Raw genomic sequence first — 18,342 nt, 5'->3', positions numbered from 1 at the left:
GACTGTTGACTTCTAGTGGAAGCCTTAGGAACTGCAATATGACCTCATAGACACTGTGTATTCGATAGACAAATATTTGAAAAACTACAAACCTCAGATTTCCCACTTCCTGGTTGGATTTTTTTTTTGCCTGCCATATGAGTTATGTTATACTCACAGACATCATTCAAACAGTTTTAGAAACTTCAGACTGTTCTACAGAGTGTTCTACAGACTGTTCTTCAGACTGTTCTATCCAAATCTACAAATTATATGCATATTCTAGCTTTTATGGCTGAGTAGCAGGCAGTTTAATTTGGGCACGCTTTTCATCTAAAATTCCCAATGCTGCCCCCTACCCTAGTGAAGTTAATGGGATTTAAGCCATAAGAAGCCATATAACTCTTTTGTCATATCTCAGTTTACTCACTTACTTATGGTGCTGCCAAATCCTGATGATTTGTTTTCAACATGAGCAACATTTTTTTGCTTTATCTTGGACGCTAAAGCAGACAAAATAAAATGTGCCTATCTATATAATGAATATGAATTGGCTGGGTTGAGATTATTAAATATAAAAGCACTAAACCTCTCTCTAAAAGCTTCACTTATTCAAAAGTAGTATTTGAACCCTAAATGGTTCTCAAGTAGATTACTAAGAAAAGATCATCCATTGTTTAAAAATTGCCTTTTTGCCTTTGTGCAGATTGCCATGTCTCATTTTTGATTAATTGAAAACGATACTTTTTTCTAAATATCCCTCTTTTTCAAACAAGCAGCTGGCTACAATTTCAATTTCATCCCCCTGAAAAGATATAACAAATATTACAACACATATTATGGCTGAACTCAAATGTGCTGGTTGATAAAATACCTGTATTAATGGAAAATATGTTTTTAAATGTTATTTTCTTCTTAAATGATATTGTAAATTGGAATGGTAGAGTTATGTCCTTCATGGAGTTATCATAATTGTAGGGGAAGGTCTGCTCAATCCAAGAGTACAACCAATTGATTACAGCATTACCCCAAACATGGAGTAGGCAGGTGGCAGCGGGAGGAGGTAGGGAACTGGTCTGTCTGCCCAATATAAAGGATCAAAACTGGCGGAGGAATAAAAATAGCATAAATAGGAAAGTATACCAGTTTCATTTGAGGACCAGGATGTTGACAACTGTGCCATACAGATTGCAAAATAGTTGGGAAGAGATTTTTGATGTGCCGATTCCATGGTATGAGTTGATATATAAAACAACGCAAGATTAAAGACTTCATGCTTTTCAGCTAAAATTATTATATAGAATTCTTGCCACCAACAAAATGTTGAATATTTGGGGTATAAAATCATCCAAATGCTGCAGATTTTGTTGTGAGGATACAGAATTAGTAGACCATTTATTTTGGATAGCATTGATCTAAAAGTGACCCTGGAAATAGTACTGTTATGAGATCTGGAGAGACCGGGTCAGACAATTACTGCGTAAATTGAATGGTTGAGGGACAGCTATTGGGAAACTGTAGGGGGATCTTGGAGGGTTCAGGTTTACGTTTTTTGGCCTGGTGGGAGATCTGTCAAAGTGCCCTTGAGCAGGGCATTGACCCTGGATGTGTCGCTCTGAATGGGAGTCTGTTGGATGACTGGTATAATGTAGTTGTTGAGCGGCTTCACTGCAAGTATATTGTATGTTTCAGATATTCAATAAAAAAAATAAAGTGTCTCCACTGACATTTTCAACCTCTCCCTGTCGGAGTCTGTAATTCCAACATGTTTCAAGCAGACCACCATAGTCCCTGTGCCCAAGAACACTTGGGTGTTGGTCCAAGGTAACCTGCCTAAATGACTACCGACACGTAGCTCTCAGGTCTGTAGTTATGAAGTGCATTGAAAGGCTGGTCATGGCTCACATAAACACCATTATCCCAGAAACCCTAGACCCACTACAATTTGCATACCGCCCAAACAGATCCACAGATGATGCAATCTCAATTGTACTTCACACTGCCCTTACCCACCTGGACAAAATGAACACCTACATGAGAATGCTATTCATTGACTACAGCTCAGTGTTCAACACCATAGAGCCCTCAAAGCTCCTCACTAAGCTAAGGACCCTGGGACTAAACACCTCCCTCTGCTACTGGATCCTGGACATCCTGACGGACCACCCCCAGGTGGTTAGGGTAGATAACAACACGTCCGCCACGCTGATCCTCAACACGGGGGCCCCTCAAAGGTACGTGCTCAGTCCCCTCCTGTAATCCCTGTTCTCTCATGACTGCACGGCCAGGCGCAACTCCATCACCATCATTAAGTTTAACGATGACACAACAGTTGTAGGCCTGATCACCGACAACGACAAGACATCCTATAGGGAGGAAGTCAGAGACCTGACCATGTGGTGCAAGGACAACAACCTCACCCTCAACGTGATCAAGACAAAGAAGATGATTGTTGACCACAGGAAAAGGAGAACTGAGCACGCCCCCATTATCATCAACAGAGCTGTAGTGGTGCAGGTTGAGAGCTTCAAGTTCCTTGGCGTCCACATCACCAACAAACTAATATGGTCCAAGCACACCAAGACAGTCGTGAAGAGGGCATGACAAAACCTATTCCCCCTCAGGAGACTGAAAAGATTGGGCATGGGTCCTCAGATGCTCAAAAGGTTCTACAGCTGCACCATCGAGAGCATCCTGATGGGTTGCATGGTATGGCAACTGCTCAGAGGGTAGTGCGTATGGCCCAGTACATCACCGGGCAAAGGTTCCTGCCATCCAGGACCTCTATATCAGGCGGTGTTAGAGGAAGGCCCTAAAAACAGTCAAAGACTCCAGCCACCCTAGTCATAAACTGTTCTCTCTACTACCGCAGGGCAAGTGGTACCGGAGCGCCAAGTCTAGGTCCAAGAGGCTCCTAAATTGTTTCCACCACCAAGCCATAAGATTCCTAATAAGATCTAATCAAATGGCTACCCAGACTATTTGCATTTCCCCCCCCCCCCACTCTTCTACCCTGCTCCTACTCTTTTATTATCTATGCATAGTCACTTTATTAACTCTACCTACATGTACATATATTACCTCAATTATCTCGACTAACCGGTGCCCCCGCACATTGACTCTGTACCGGTACCCCTGTATATAACCTCGCTATTGTTATTTTACTGCTGCTCTTGAATTATTTATCACTTTTATTTCTTACTTTTTTAGGTATTTTCTTAAAACTGCATTGTTGGTTAACCCCTCTGCGCTACGGATCCCTTTTACGGGATCATTTTCCTAAACAACCGCTGAATTGCAGGGCGCAAAATATTACTAAAAATATTTCTAATATTTTTTCAGCCTCGTTCCGGTCCTGAAAGGCAGAAGAAAATTCCCAAACGTATCAGATTAAAACATATTACTAAAAATATTTATAATCATGCAATCACAAGTGAAATATACCAAAACACAGCTTAGCTTGTTGTTAATCCACCTATCGTGTAAGATTTTGAAAATATGCTTTGCAGCGAAAGCAATCCAAGCTTTTGTGAGTGTATCAATCAATGTTAGAACAGTTAGCCTTATATTAGCTTGGTTAGCTTGGTCACGAAAGTCAGAAAAGCAATATAATTAATCGCTTACCTTTGATAGTCTTCGGTTGTTTGCACTCATGAGACTCCCAGTTACACAACAAATGTTCTTTTTGTTCGATAAATATTACTTTTATAACAAAAAAACGCCATTTGGGTTGCGCGTTATGTTCAGAAAACCAAAGCCTTGTTCCGTTCGACGAAAATTCCAAAAAGTATCCGTAATGGTCGTAGAAACATGTCAAATGTTTTTTATAATCAATCCTCAGGTTGTTTTTAACAAACATAATCGATAATATTTCAAACGGACCGTAACCTATTCAATAAAAGAGAAAAAGGAAATGGAGAGCTACCCTCTCGCACACAGGAACTAATCAGAGGACACCTGACTAGTTTTGAAAAATCTCGCTCATTTTTCAAAATAAAGCCTGAAACTATGTCTAAAGCCTAGTCACAGCCTGAGGAAGCCATTGGAAAATGAATCTGGTTGATACCCCTTTAAATGGAAGAAAGACGGGCCAGGAAACACAGATAAAAAATGTAAAGAAAAACGTCCGGGTTAGATTTCCTCAGGTTTTCGCCTGCAGAATCAGTTTTGTTATACTCACAGACAATATTTTGACAGTTTTGGAAACTTTGGAGTGTTTTCTATCCTAATCTGTAAATTATATGCATATTCTACGATCTGGACCTGAGAAATAGTCTGTTTACCTTGGGAACATTATTTAAAAAAAAAAATAATAATAATCTGACCCCTAGCGTCAAGAGGTTTTAAGGGCTTGTAAGTAAAAATGTCACTGTAAAGTCTACACTTGTTGTGTCCGCGCATGTTACAAATAAAAATGTATTTGATTTGATTTAGTACGTTGCTCCGTTCTAGGATCCTATGTATGCCATGGTATTTTCACAGTGCTATTTCAGATGAATAATATGAGCTAATATACTACCTTACATCTTGCCATGGGTGTGGCCCAGAGAAAAGAAGCCTGGGTGAGTAAATTCACGTATTTGTCTGGGTTCTTGGTCGATAATGTGTTCCCCAAAGCTGTCTCTTCCCCCTTTGTTACCTGCCTGTCTGCCTTCACCCCCGCTATAGTTTCACTGAAGGCCCCAGATTGTTTTAAATGTAATCCGGTTTTAATTCAAATGGAAGGGGAAAGTATTAATTATCACAACGCCTGCACTGAATTGGATGGTGTCTGACTTGTTTACGTGCTGTTGTGCGTTGTGTTGCTAACCTTACTTTGCTACCTGACAACTTTACGGTTTTTACTTTTTAATAACCGTTTATATATTATTTTTTTCCTCACTCAACTTTTTTATTTTCATTCAACTTTGTCACTCCGGACGCTTTATCTGGACGTGGTTTGTCAGGACCTCCACCAGCCGAAGCTAAGTAGTAACATTAACATGATGCCTTCTAATTGCAGTCGCTGTACTCATAATATACAGGAGAACGTTCGCCTTACGGCGAGGATAGCTGTGCTGCAAGCCCAGCTTCAGACGCAAACGTTAGGCAAGGGAAATTTCAGTGTAGGAAAGGATGAAACAGCGTCTGTGCCACCAGTAAGTACAGATAGTAGTATAAATCCCCTCGCACAGTCCCCACAGCCAGACAACTTTCTCATGGCTTCTGGAGGGAAATGCTGTAGGAATGCTCAAACGGTGTCGCTCATTCAGCCGACAGAAACGTTCAACCGGTTCTCCCCATTACGCAGCGAGTCGGGGTCAGAGGCCGAGCCTTCTCTGGTCTCTACTCCTCCCGTTACGGGGTCTGAGACGCCTAAGCCTCCCACCATTAGCTCTGACAATTTGAAAACAGTAGTAATTGGCGAATCCTTTACCCGCAGTATTAGACTTAAAACGAATCATCCAGCGATCATACACTGTTTACCAGGGGGCAGGGCTACCGACGTTAAGGCTAATCTGAAGATGGTGCTGGCTAAAGCTAAAACTGGTGAGTGTAGAGAGTATAGGGATATTGTTATCCACCTCGGCACCAACGATGTTAGGATGAAACAGTCAGAGGTCACCAAGCGCAACATAGCTTCAGCGTGTAAATCAGCTAGAAAGATGTGTCAGCATCGAGTAATTGTCTCTGGCCCCCTCCCAGTTAAGGGGAGTGATGAGTCTCACAACTCAATCGCTGGTTGAAAACTGTTTACCGCCCCTCCTGAAAGATAGAATTTGTAGATAATTGGCCCTCTTTCTGGGACTCACCCACAAACATGACCAAGCCTGGCCTGTTGAGGAGTGACGGACTCCATCCTAGCTGGCGGGGTGCTCTCATCTTATCTACAAACATAGACAGGGCTCTAACTCCCCTAGCTCCACAATGAAATAGGGTGCAGGTCAGGCAGCAGGATGTTAGCCAGCCTGCCAGCTTAGTGGAGTCTGCCACTAGCACAGTCAGTGTAGTCAGCTCAGCTATCCCCATTGAGACCGTGTCTGTGCCTCGACCTAGGCTGGGCAAAACTAAACATGGTGGTTGTCGCCTTAGCAATCTCACTGGAAAAAAGTACTCCTCCATTTCTGCCATTATTGAAAGAGATTGTGATACCTCACATCTCAAAATAGGGCTACTTAATGTTAGAACCCTCACTTCCAAGGCAGTTATAGTCAATGTTCTACTGACACTGATCATAATCTTGTTTACTGTGTTAAATGTGGCCTCACCTCCTGGTTACACTAGTGACCATATCCCCCGTGCATCCCGCAAAGGCGGAGGTGTTGCTAACTTTAACGATAGCAAATTTCAATTTACCCCCCCCCAAAAAAACGTTTTCGTCTTTTGAGCTTCTAGTCATGAAATATATGCAGCCTACTCAATCACTTTGTATAGCTACTGTTTACAGGCCTCCTGGGCCATATACAACGTTCCTCACTGAGTTACCTGAATTCCTATCGGACATTGTAGTCATAGCAGATAATATTCTAATTTTGGTGACTTCAATATTCACATGGAAAAGTCCACAGGCCCACTACAAAAGGCTTTCGGAGCCATCATTGACTCAGTGGGTTTTGTCCAACATGTCTCCAGACCTACTCACTGCCACAGTCATACTCTGGACCTAGTTTTGTCCCATGGAATAAATGTTGTGGATCTTAATGTTTTTCCTCATAATCCTGGACTATCGGACCACCATTTAATTACGTTTGCAATCGCAACAAATAATCTGCTCAGACCCCAACCAAAGACAATCAAAAGTCGTGCTATAAATTTTCAGACAACCCAAAGATTCCTTGATGCCCTTCCATACTCCCTCTGCCTACCCAAGGACGTCAGAGGACAAAAATCAGTTAACCACCTAACTGAGGAATTCAATGTAACCTTGCGCAATACCCTAGATGCAGTCGCACCCCTAAAAACTAAAAACATTTGTCATAAGAAACTAGCTCCCTGGTATACAGAAAATACCCGAGCTCTGAAGCAAGCTTTCAGAAAATTGGAACGGAAATGGCGCCACACCAAACTGGAAGTCTTCCGACTAGCTTTGAAAGACAGTACTGTGCAGTATGGAAGAGCCCTCACTGCTGCTCGATCATCCTATTTTTCCAACTTAATTGAGGAAAATAAGAACAATCCCCCCAAAAATTGTGATACTGTCGCAAAGCTAACTAAAAAGCAGCATTCCCCAAGAGAGGATGGCTTTCACTTCAGCAGTAATAAATTCATGAACTTCTTTGAGGAAAAGATCATGATCATTAGAAAGCAAATTACAGGCACCTCTTTAAATCTGCATATTCCTCCAAAGCTCAGCTGTCCTGAGTCTGCACAACTCTGCCAGGACCTAGGATCAAGGGAGACACTCAAGTGTTTTAGTACTATATCTCTTGACACAATGATGAAAATAATCATGGCCTCTAAACCTTCAAGCTGCATACTGGACTCTATTCCAACTAAACTACTGAAAGAGCTGCTTCCTGTGCTTGGCCTTCCTATGTTGAACATAATAAACGGCTCTCTATCCACCGGATGTGTACCAAACTCATTAAAAGTGGTAGTAATAAAGCCTCTCTTGAAAAAGCCAAACCTTGACACAGAAAATATTTTTTTAAACTATCGTCCTATATCGAATCTCCCATTCCTCTCAAAAATGTTTGAAAAAGCTTTTGCGCAGCAACTCACTGCCTTCCTGAAGACAAACAATGTATACGAAATGATTCAGTCTGGTTTTAGACCCCATCAGAGCACTGAGACTGCACTTATGAAGGTGGTAAATTACCTTTTAATGGCATCAGACCGAGGCTCTGCATCTGTCCTCGTGCTCCTAGACCTTAGTGCTGCTTTTGATACCATCAATCACCACATTCTTTTGGAGAGATTGGAAACCCAAATTGGTCTACACGGACAAGTTCTGGCCTGGTTTAGATCTTATCTGTCGGAAAGATATCAGTTTATCTCTGTGGATGGTTTGTCCTCTGACAAATCAACTGTTATTGTCAGTGTTCCTCAAGGTTCCGTTTTAGGACCACTATTGTTTTCACTATATATTTTACATCTTGGGGATGTCATTCGAAAACATAATGTTAACTTTCACTGCTATGCGGATGACACACAGCTGTACATTTCGAGGAAACATGGTGAAGCCCCAAAATTGCCCTCGTGGAAGCCTGTGTTTCAGACATAAGGAAGTGGATGGCTGCAAACTTTCTACTTTTAAACTCGGACAAAACACAGATGCTTGTTCTAGGTCCCAAGAAACAAAGAGATCTTCTGATGAATCTGACAAGTCATCCTGATGGTTGTCCAGTCGTCTCAAATAAAACTGAAGGACCTCGGCGTTACTCTGGACCCTGATCTCTCTTTTGACGAAAATAGCAATACTGTTTCAAGGACAGCTTTTTTCCATCTATGTAACATCGCAAAAATCTTACATTTTCTGTCCAAAAATGATGCAGAAAAATTCATCCATGCTTTTGCCACTTTTAGGTTAAACTACTGCAATGCTCTACTTTCCGGCTACCCGGATAAACACTAAATAAACTTCAGTTAGTGCTAAATACGGCTGCTAGAATCCTGACTAGAACCAAAAAATGTGACCATATTACTCCAGTGCTAGCCTACCTACACTGGCTTCCTGTTAAGGCAAGGGCTGATTTCAAGGTTTTACTGCTAACCTACAAAGCATTACATGGGCTTGCTCCTACCTATCTTTCCGATTTGGTCCTGCCATACACACCTAGACGTACTCTACGGTCACAAGACGCAGGCCTCCTAATTGTCCCTAGAATTTCTAAGCAAACAGCTGGAGGCAGGGTTTTCTCCTATAGAGCTCCATTTTTATGGAATGGTCTGTCTACCCATGTGAGAGACGCAGACTCGGTCTCAACCTTTAAGTCTTTATTGAAGACTAATCTCTTCAGTAGGTCCTATGATTGAGTGTAGTCTGGCCCAGGAGAGTGAAGGTGAACGGAAAGGCACTGGAGCAACGAATCGCCCTTGCTGTCTCTGCCTGGCCGGTTCCCCTCTCTCCACTGGGATTCTCTGCCTCTAACCCTATTAGAGGGGCTGAGTCACTGGCCTACTGGTGCTCTTCCATGCCGTCCCTAGGAGGGGTGCATCACTTGAGTGGGTTGAGTCACTGACGTGGTCTTCCTGTCTGGGTTGCGTTGTGCCTGTCTGGGTTGGGTTGTGCCATGGCGGAGATCTTTGTGGGCTACACTCGGGTTCCTTGTCTCCGGATGGTAAGTTGGTGGTTGAAGATATCCCTCTAGTGGTGTGGGGGCTGTGCTTTGGCAAAGTGGGTGGGGTTATATCCTGCCTGTTTGGCCCTGTCCGGGGGTATCATCGGATGGGGCCACAGTGTCTCCTGACCCCTTCTGTCTCAGCCTCCTGTATTTATGCTGCAGTAGTTTATGTGTCGGGGGGCTATGGTCAGTCTGTTATATCTGGAGTATTTCTCCTGTCTTATCCGGTGTCCTGTGTGAATTTAAGTATGCTCTCTCTAACTCTCTTTCTGTCTTTCTTTCTTTATTTCTCTCGGAGGACCTGAGTCCTAGGACCATGCCTCAGGACTACCTGGTATGATGACTCCTTGCTGTCCCCAGTCCTTCTGGCCGTGCTGCTGCTCCAGTTTCAACTGTTGTGCCTGCGGCTATGGAACCCTGACCTGTTCACCGGACATGCTACCTGTCCCAGACCTGCTGTTTTCATCTCTCTAGAGACAGCAGGAGCGGTAGAGATACTCTCAATGATCGGCTATGAAAATCCAACTGACATTTACTCCTGAAGTGCTGACCTGTTTCACCCTCGACAACCACTGTGATTATTATTAGTTGACCATGTTGGTCATTTATGAACATTTGAACATCTTGGCCATGTTCTGTTATAATCTCCACCCGGCACAGCCAGAAGAGGACTGGCCACCCCTAATAGCCTGGTTCCTCTCTAGGTTTCTTCCTAGGTTTTGGCCTTTCTAGGTGAGTTTTTCCTAGCCTCTGTGCTGTTTTGGGTTTTAGGTTGGGTTTCTGTACAGCACTTTGAGATATCAGCTGATGTAAGAAGGGCTATATAAATACATTTGATTTGATGGCAGCAAATGACTAGAATGCGGATGATAAGTTTTGTATTTGTATTTATTATGGATCCCCATTAGCCAAGGCAGCAGCTACTCTTTCTGGAGTCGAGCAAAATTCAGGCAGTTTATACAATTTTAAAAACATTACAATACATTCACAGATTGTGCGCTCTCAGGCCCCTACTCCACCACTACCACATATATACAGTACAAAAACCATGTGTACATGTGTGTATGGTGCACATGTTATCGTGTGTGTGTGTGTGTGTGTGTGTGTGTGTGTGTGTGTGTGTGTGTGTGTGTGTGTGTGTGTGTGTGTGTGTGTGTGTGTGTGTGTGTGTGTGTGTGTGTGTGTGTGTGTGTGTGTGTGTGTCTATGTTTGTATTGCTTCACAGTCCCTGCTGTTCCATAAGGTGTTTTTCAAATCAGTTTTTTAAAATCTAATTTTACTACTTGCATGAGTTACTTGATGCGGAATAGAGTTCCATGTCATGGCTTTATGTAGTACTGTGCGCCTACCATAGTCTGTTCTGGACTTGTGGATTGTCTAGAGACCTCTTGTGGCATATCTTGTGGGGTATGCATGGGTGCATTCAACATGTCAATACCTCTCATAAATACAAGCAGTGATGAAGTCAAACTCTCCTCCACTTTGAACCAGGAGAGATTGACATGCACATTATTAATATTCGCTATCTGTGTACATCCAAGGGCCAGCCGTGCTGCCCTGTTCTGAACCAATCGCAATTATCCTAAGTCCTTTTTTGTGGCACCTGACCACATGACTGAATAGTAGTCCAGGTGCGACAAAACTAGGGCCAGTGGGACCTGTCTTGTTGATAGTGCTGTCAAGAAGGTAGTGCAGCGCCCTATCATGGACATACAACAGTACCCAAGATGGGGGGAAGTAGCAAAATGTTTCGACCATGACAGTTTACAAACCAGGGTAACTCCAGGCAGTTTAGTCACCTCAACTTGCTCAATTTCCACATGATTTATTACAAGATTTAGTTGAGGTTTAGGTTTTGGGAATGATTTGTCCCAAATACAATGCTTTTAGTTTTAGAAATATTTAGGACTAACTTATTCCTTGCCAGCCACTCTGAAACTAACTGCAGCTCTTTAAGTGTTGCAGTCATTTCAGTTTCTGTAGTAGCTGACATGTATAGCGTTGAGTTGTCCACATACATAGACACTCTGGCTTTCCTCAAAGCCAGTGGCAATTCATTAGTAAAGATTGAAAATAGTAAATGGGCCTAGACAGATGCAGGGAATTGTTTCTAATCTAATCAGGGAATACCTGAATTATGTTGGAGAGGCTTCCATTAAAGAACCCACTCTGTGTTCTGTTAGACAGGTAAATCTTTATCCACAATATAGCAGGGGATGTAAAGCCATAACACATACGTTTTTCCAGCAGTAGACTTTGATTGATATTGTCCAAAGTTTCACTGAAGTCTAACAAAACAGCCCCCTCAATCTTTTTCTCATCAATTCTTCTCAGCCAATCATCAGTCATTTGTGTAAGTGCTGTGCTTATCTAAAGTCTGTCTCTATATCCATGCTGACAGTTTGTTCCAGAAGTTTACTAAGGGTTGGTAACAGGCTGATTGGTCAGCTATTTGAGCCATTAAAGAGGGATTTACTATACTTAGGTAGCGGAATGACTTTTGCTTCCCACCAAGCCTGGGGGCACACACATTCTAGTAGGCTTAAATATAAAATATGAGTGGCAATATCGTCCTCAGTAATTTTCCATCAAATTTGTCAGACCCCGGTGGCTTGTCATTGTTGATGAACAACAATTTTTTCACCTCTTCCACACTAACTTTACAGAATTAAAAATTACAATGGTTGTATTTAAGAATTTGGTCAGATATGCTTGGATGTGTAGTGTCAGCATTTGTTGCTGGCATGTCTTGCCTAAATTTGCTAATCTTGCCAATGAACAAATCATTAAAGTAGTTGGCAATATCAGTTGTTTTTGTGATGAATGAGCCATCTGATTCAATGAATGATGGAGCTGAGTTTGCCTTTTTTCACAGAATTTCATTTAAGGTGCTCCAAAGCTTTATACTATCATTCTTTATTTCATGTATCTTTGTTTCAGTCACACCCTGATCTGTTTCACCTGTCTTTGAGCTTGTCTCCATCCCCTCCAGGTGTTGCCCATCTTCCCCAATATCCCCAGTGTATTTATACATGTGTTCTATGTTTGTCTGTTGTCAGTTCGTTTTGTTTCGTGAAACCTACCAGCGTTTGTCCCCTTGCCCCTGTCTGTTCTTGTTCCTCCCAGTTTTGACCTTTCTGCCTGCCCTGAACCTGCCTGCCAATCTATAGCTTGCACACCTCTCTGGATTATTGATCTTTCTGCCTGCCCTGATCCTGAGACTGCCTGCCGTTCCGGACCAGTTGCACCCTTTCTGGATTACTGACCTCTGCCTGCCCTTGACCTGTCGTTTGCCTGCCTCTGTACTAGAAATAAACATTTGTTACTTCGACACTGTCTGCATCTGGGTCATACCCGAAACCTGATAATTTCAAAGTGTAGTTTCTTCTTCTTTTTATTCAGTTTAGTCACATGATTTCTCAATTTGCAATACATTTGCTAATAGGTTGTGCAGCCAGACTTATTTGCCATTCCTTTTGCCTCATCCTTCTCGTCCATAAAATGTTTAAATTCCTCATCAATCCACGGGGATTTAACAGTTTTTACAGTCATTTTCTTAATGGGTGCATGCTTATTAGCAACTGGAATAAGCAATTTCATAAATGTGTCAAGTGCAGTGTCTGTTTGCTCCTCATTACACACCACGGACCAACAGATGTTCTTTACATCAATAACATAGGAATAACTACAAAACTTATTGTATGACCTCTTATGAACTCTCATTCCTGTGCTGTTTGTAACTACCCTGGTAGGTTGACTGATAACCTGAACCAGGTTGCAGGCACTGGTTACAGTTTGAAGCTTTTTCTTGAGTGGGCAGCTTGATGAAAGCTAGTCAATATTTAACTCACCCAGAAAATATACCTCTGTTGATATCACATACATTATCAAGCATTTTACACATGTTATCCAGATACTGACTGTTAGCACTTGGTGGTCTATAGCAGCTACCCACAAGAATGGGCTTTAGGTGAGGCAGTAAAGGTGATAGCAGCTTCCCACAAGAATGGGCTTTAGGTGAGGCAGATGAACCTGTAGCCAGTATTTAACATTATATTGTCTCTAAGCTTTACAGGAATGTGGTTCTTTATATAGACCACAACACTGCCTCTGTTGGCATGTCTGTCTTTTCGGTAAATTTTAAAACCATATATTGCTACCGCTGTATCATCAAAGGTGATGATGAACCTGTAGCCATATTACTTTAACAGTATTTGACATGAGATCCTCTCTAATCTTTACAGCAATGTGGTTCTGAATATAAACAGCAACACCTCCACCATTGGCGTTTCTATCTTTTCTGTAAATGTTATAACCTTGTATTGCTACCACTGTATCGTCAAAGGTATTATCTAAGTGAGTTTCAGAGATAGTCAGAATATGAATGACATCTGTTGCTAGCAAATTATTGATTTCATGACCCTTGTTTCTTAAGCTGCATATGTCAACATGGGCTATTTGGAGCACTTTTCTTCTGGGATGCTTACTTGATTTCATTGCTTTACTGGGAAGCTTAGCAGCAGTAGATGCGCTCATGTTCTTTATGTGGACTTCCTCCTAGGGCACAGAGATAGGCAGTTTAACAGTTTGGGATCGTTGGATTTATAAAGTTATGAATGTAATGTGTGTGTTGCTTGGTGGTATGAAGTGATTTCATGAAAATCAGCATCCCCTGCATTGTGCAAAAAAAAAGTGCCTTCACTTCATCTCCCTTTAGGATTTTTTTGACCTTCTTCAAAAGGCTGCTATGTGTGATTGTAGTCTCCTCCACCAAATGTGTGAGGTGTTTCTTAAGGCCCTGAATGATTCCCTGTTAAAATATAAATCTCTAATTATTAATAAATGTCCTATTATTCAATTCGCTCTATTGTAGTGAGTCTTATCATTGTGTTGTCTGTCTCTCAGCACAGCTTATGTTATTTTTCGTAATATCCATTTTTGTATCAGCCAACCATTTGTCCTATTCTATTATGTAATTACGGTGTCTTGGGGGGTTTCTTTGAAGTTTATTTTGCATCTCCAACTTTTTTTCATTTTCATTTTAAAAAAAATTACTCCATACTATTCTCTACACATTGCACAATGTTCCTGCCACACCTCTCACACAGTGAGACATCATTGGTTGACTGAGACTGAGACAAAGGTCAGTGGTCTAATCACTCCTCTCAGGCAGTCGGCTTGAAGAGCTGCAACCTTGCCCATAAGCGTCAATAGCACTGCTGTAAATCCTGTAAACTCCCCCCTCTCTTTCTGTCTATTCCCCCAAGGTGTTTGTTAATGTGTGGGTCGGATGATCGGTGCATTTTATAAAGTACGCATGCAGTTCCATTCTCCATGTGGCAGCATCCAGCAGAGACGCATGAAACTGTACATTTCTGTCAGCCTCTGCCCTGCAAACCTGGTTAACATAAGAGTTATCCCAAGGTTTAGTGGGGGAATAGACACCACTGCGGGATATGACTGCTTGATTAAAGACATGCTGGACATTTCATGGTTGATTTGCATACGGCCACACATTCCTGATGAGGCCGACGCTGCTCGACGCCACACCTATACACGCTGAATCCCATTAATAATCCTAGGCAGGCATCCACACTTTGGAGTGTTTCCAAAACACCCACAGCTTCTAGACAGCTTCAGCATCTCCTTTGAACAAACATGCACCCATGAAGAGCAGGCACTGGCTGATAAGCAAGGCAATCCAGGGAGGATAACATCACACATTAAGACTCGAGATGTCTCACCCCCCAGTCCTTGTTTCTTATACTTGCTGATACAGATACCCCATCCACAAAGTAAAAGTGATACTTGCATTGGATACCATAGTGCATACCAGGTTAGCACCTGAGAATACTTCAATACTCTGAAGCATAATAAGAGCAAGAACTCACCACACAGGAGGTCAGAGGCATAGGGTGAGTTGTGTGTCCTGAAAGGCTGCCAGTCAAAGTCATCCTCCTCCGCTTGGGTGAAGTCACACAGACTGGGCTCAGAATCCTCGTCAAAGGTGCAGCCTGCTGCTGAGGAGAGAGAGAAGGAGACATTAAGTGGGAGGTCACACATGATGAAGTAAATGTCATTCAATATCAAGGGATTAATGAATTATATTTTTTTATGGACTGCACATAATCACATTTCATTTGATTTCCTAGGATTGAAAGGAATCATAGATTTAGCCCAAGATGGACACACATTTCAGCCATTGCCACCATCAATCAGTAATTGCATCTTATTTGTATTTCACTTATGATAACATGAAGCTCCATAGAGAATAAAGGGATTGTTGCAGTAGGTGAGAACCCACCATCAATCCCCAACAACACCTGCCTTCACTTCAGAAATGTTCCACTATCAGTAGTTATTATTACAGTGTTGTTGTGTAGTGGCTCATTTGGGCTATATTTCACCACGATATCCCCTCTGATCCTCTTTCTATTACTGAGATGGGACAGATGCCAGACAACCAACCGGTATCCATTTCCCACTCCACCCAGACATCAATTAATAATAGCCAGCCGCAATGCAATCTGTACTCCACTCCAGCCCCTCTGACACTCTCACTCAGTAAACAAACTGAAAACTGATCATGAAAGTACAATTTAGTAAACTTAAATAAAATAATTAACAAACCCTTTTGAAAAACGAACTATACTGAAACAATTATCTTTGACAAAAAATAATTTAAATAAAAACCATCATGAATTATGTTCAGCTTTTTTTTGTAATGGGGTTTTCAAGCTTCTGAATCTGGCAGGTCACATTGAGATTGGCTTTATAATTTCAAGGTAGACTCGACGAGATGATGTTGCCACGAACAGCACCGCATATATTGGTTGGGCGCGATTGAGTGGTAAGGCTAAAGCAACTGACTGTAGACGACAAGTTGGGGTAGGTGCATCTACTGAAAGTCAGACACTAATGTGGATTTCCAACAGCAAGGCTCAGATCAACATGGCAGTGTTGCCATTGTTCATAATGTCTGAATATCAAATGTATTTGTATATATATGCACTGTACATATACAGTGCCTTCGGAAAGTATTAAATTTTGTTACGTTACAGCCTTATTCTAAAATGGATTAAAATAATAATAATCCACAGCAATCTACAAACAATATCCCATGATGGCAAAGAGAAAACAGGTTTAGAAATGTTTGTAAAATTTATACAAAAAAAAACAAATATATTTTTTACATAAGTATTCAGACCCTTCGCTATGAGACTATAAATTGAGCTCAGGTGCATCTTGTTTCCACTGATCATCCTTGAGATGTTTCTACAAATTGATTGGAGTTCACCTGTGGTAAATTCAATTGACTAAACATGATTTGGTTCGAGACAGGATTGTGTCGAGGCACAGATCTGGGGAAGGTTATCAAAAAATGTCTGCAGCATTGAAGGTCCCCAAGAACACAGTGCCCTCTATCATTCTTAAATGTAAGAAGTTTGGAACCACCAAGACTCTTCCTAGAGCTGGCCGCTGAGCAATCTGGGGAGAAGGGCCTTGGTCAGGGAGGTGACCAAGAACAAGATAATCACTCTGACAGAGCTGTAGAGTTCCTCTGTGGAGATGGGAGAACCTTCCAGAAGGACAACCATCTCTGCAGCACTCCACCAATCAGGCCTTTATGGTAGAGTGCCCAGACGGAAGCCACTCCTCAGTAAAAGGCACATGAAAGCCCGCTTGGAGTTTGCCAAAAGGCAAACAATATTCTCTGGTCTGATGAAACCAAGATTGAACTCTTTGGCCTGAATACCAAGCGTCACGTCTGGAGGAAACCTGGCACCATCCCTACGGTGAAGCATTGGGATGGCAGCATCATGCTGTGGGGATGTTATTCAGTGGCAGGGACTGGGAAATATGAGAAAAGTATAGAGAGAGATCCATGATGAAAACCTTCTCCAGAACGCGCAGAATCTCAGACTGGGGAAAAGGTTCTCCTTGCAAAAGGACAATGACCCTAAGCACACAGCCAAGACTACGCAGGCGTGGTTTCGGAACAATTCTCTGAATGTCCTTGAGTGGCCCAACCAGAGCCCGGACATGAACCCAATCGAACATCTCTGGAGAGACCTGAAAATAGCTGTGCAGCAACGCTCCCCATCCAACCTGACAGAGCTGGAGAGGATCTGCAGAGAACAATGGGAGCAACTCTCCAAATACAGGTGTGCCAAGCTTGCAGCGTCATACTCATGATGACTCGATGCTGTAATCGCTGCCAAAGGTGCTTCAACAAAGTACTGAGAAAAGGGTCTGAATACTTATGTAAATGAAATATTTCCGTTTTTTTATTTTAATGAATTAGCATAAATGTCTAAAAACCTGTTTTGGCTTTGTCTTTGTGGGGTATTGAGCGTAGATTGATGAGGGAAAAAACTATTGAATCCATTTTTGAATAAAGCTGTAATGTAACAAAATGTGAAAAAAGACAAGGGGTCTGAATACTTTCCGGAGGCACTGTAAATCGCAGCTAATTGGTTCCTGTTTCATGTCTTTGATCACGTTCTCGTGAGTGAAACAAAAACACTCTAATGATTGTTTGACAATAGAGCCTCCCACAATGCAGGTGATGGCTGCAGGAAGAGGTTGGGGAAGAGCAACTGCAAAAACTTGCAATTGACTGCCATCAATACTTCATGACCTTTGATCACAGGATTGTTGTAAAGTTCATACAGTTGGCATGTAGGTGCAAATCAGACAATTTTCACCCTCAGAATGTGACACACTTTGAATGGCAAAAGTAATCTGCTTAAAATTGCCCATTGAGATACTCATCCCATTGAGATGAGCATGATGCAAGACTTTTCTCTCACACAGAAGTATCAGCGCATGTGCATGGGGTGCACTTCACACTGCTACAACGTGCACGCTACGGGACCACAACAATGGAACCAACGCTCCTGGTTGTTGCGGAAATTGACCCACTACTACTGTTTACTATGTGCATCTACGTCATCTCGCTGAGTCTACTTTTAAACCTTACCTAACCTATGACCTGACCAAGGCAACAAGATGGCGCCGGAGGAGATGGCCGCTGTTTTACAGTCTCCTAACCAATTGTGCAATTGTGCTATTATGTGTTTTTTTTCGCAATATTTGT

The 18,342-nt window shown here is 42.1% G+C and overlaps 1 protein-coding gene across 1 annotated transcript in view; it reads right to left on the bottom strand.

Moving 5' to 3' along the window:
- LOC120047098 (receptor-type tyrosine-protein phosphatase U-like) overlaps window positions 1–15,720 on the bottom strand; it is a 281,387-nt gene extending 265,667 nt beyond the window's left edge. Inside the window, exons 1-2 of the mRNA XM_038992639.1 lie at window positions 15,711–15,720; window positions 15,134–15,262 (exon numbers count right to left, since the gene is read on the bottom strand). Of these exons, the coding sequence (XP_038848567.1) occupies window positions 15,134–15,262; window positions 15,711–15,720 (139 nt within the window). The remainder of the gene's footprint in view (window positions 1–15,133; window positions 15,263–15,710) is intronic.
- Between the last annotated feature and the right edge of the window lie 2,622 nt (window positions 15,721–18,342).

The sequence above is a fragment of the Salvelinus namaycush genome, chromosome 5 (genome assembly GCF_016432855.1).
Source record: "Salvelinus namaycush isolate Seneca chromosome 5, SaNama_1.0, whole genome shotgun sequence".
Lineage (NCBI taxonomy): Eukaryota > Metazoa > Chordata > Actinopteri > Salmoniformes > Salmonidae > Salvelinus > Salvelinus namaycush.
The sequence above is the reverse complement of the archived record's forward strand: the minus strand, read 5'-3'. Positions and strand labels throughout refer to the sequence as shown.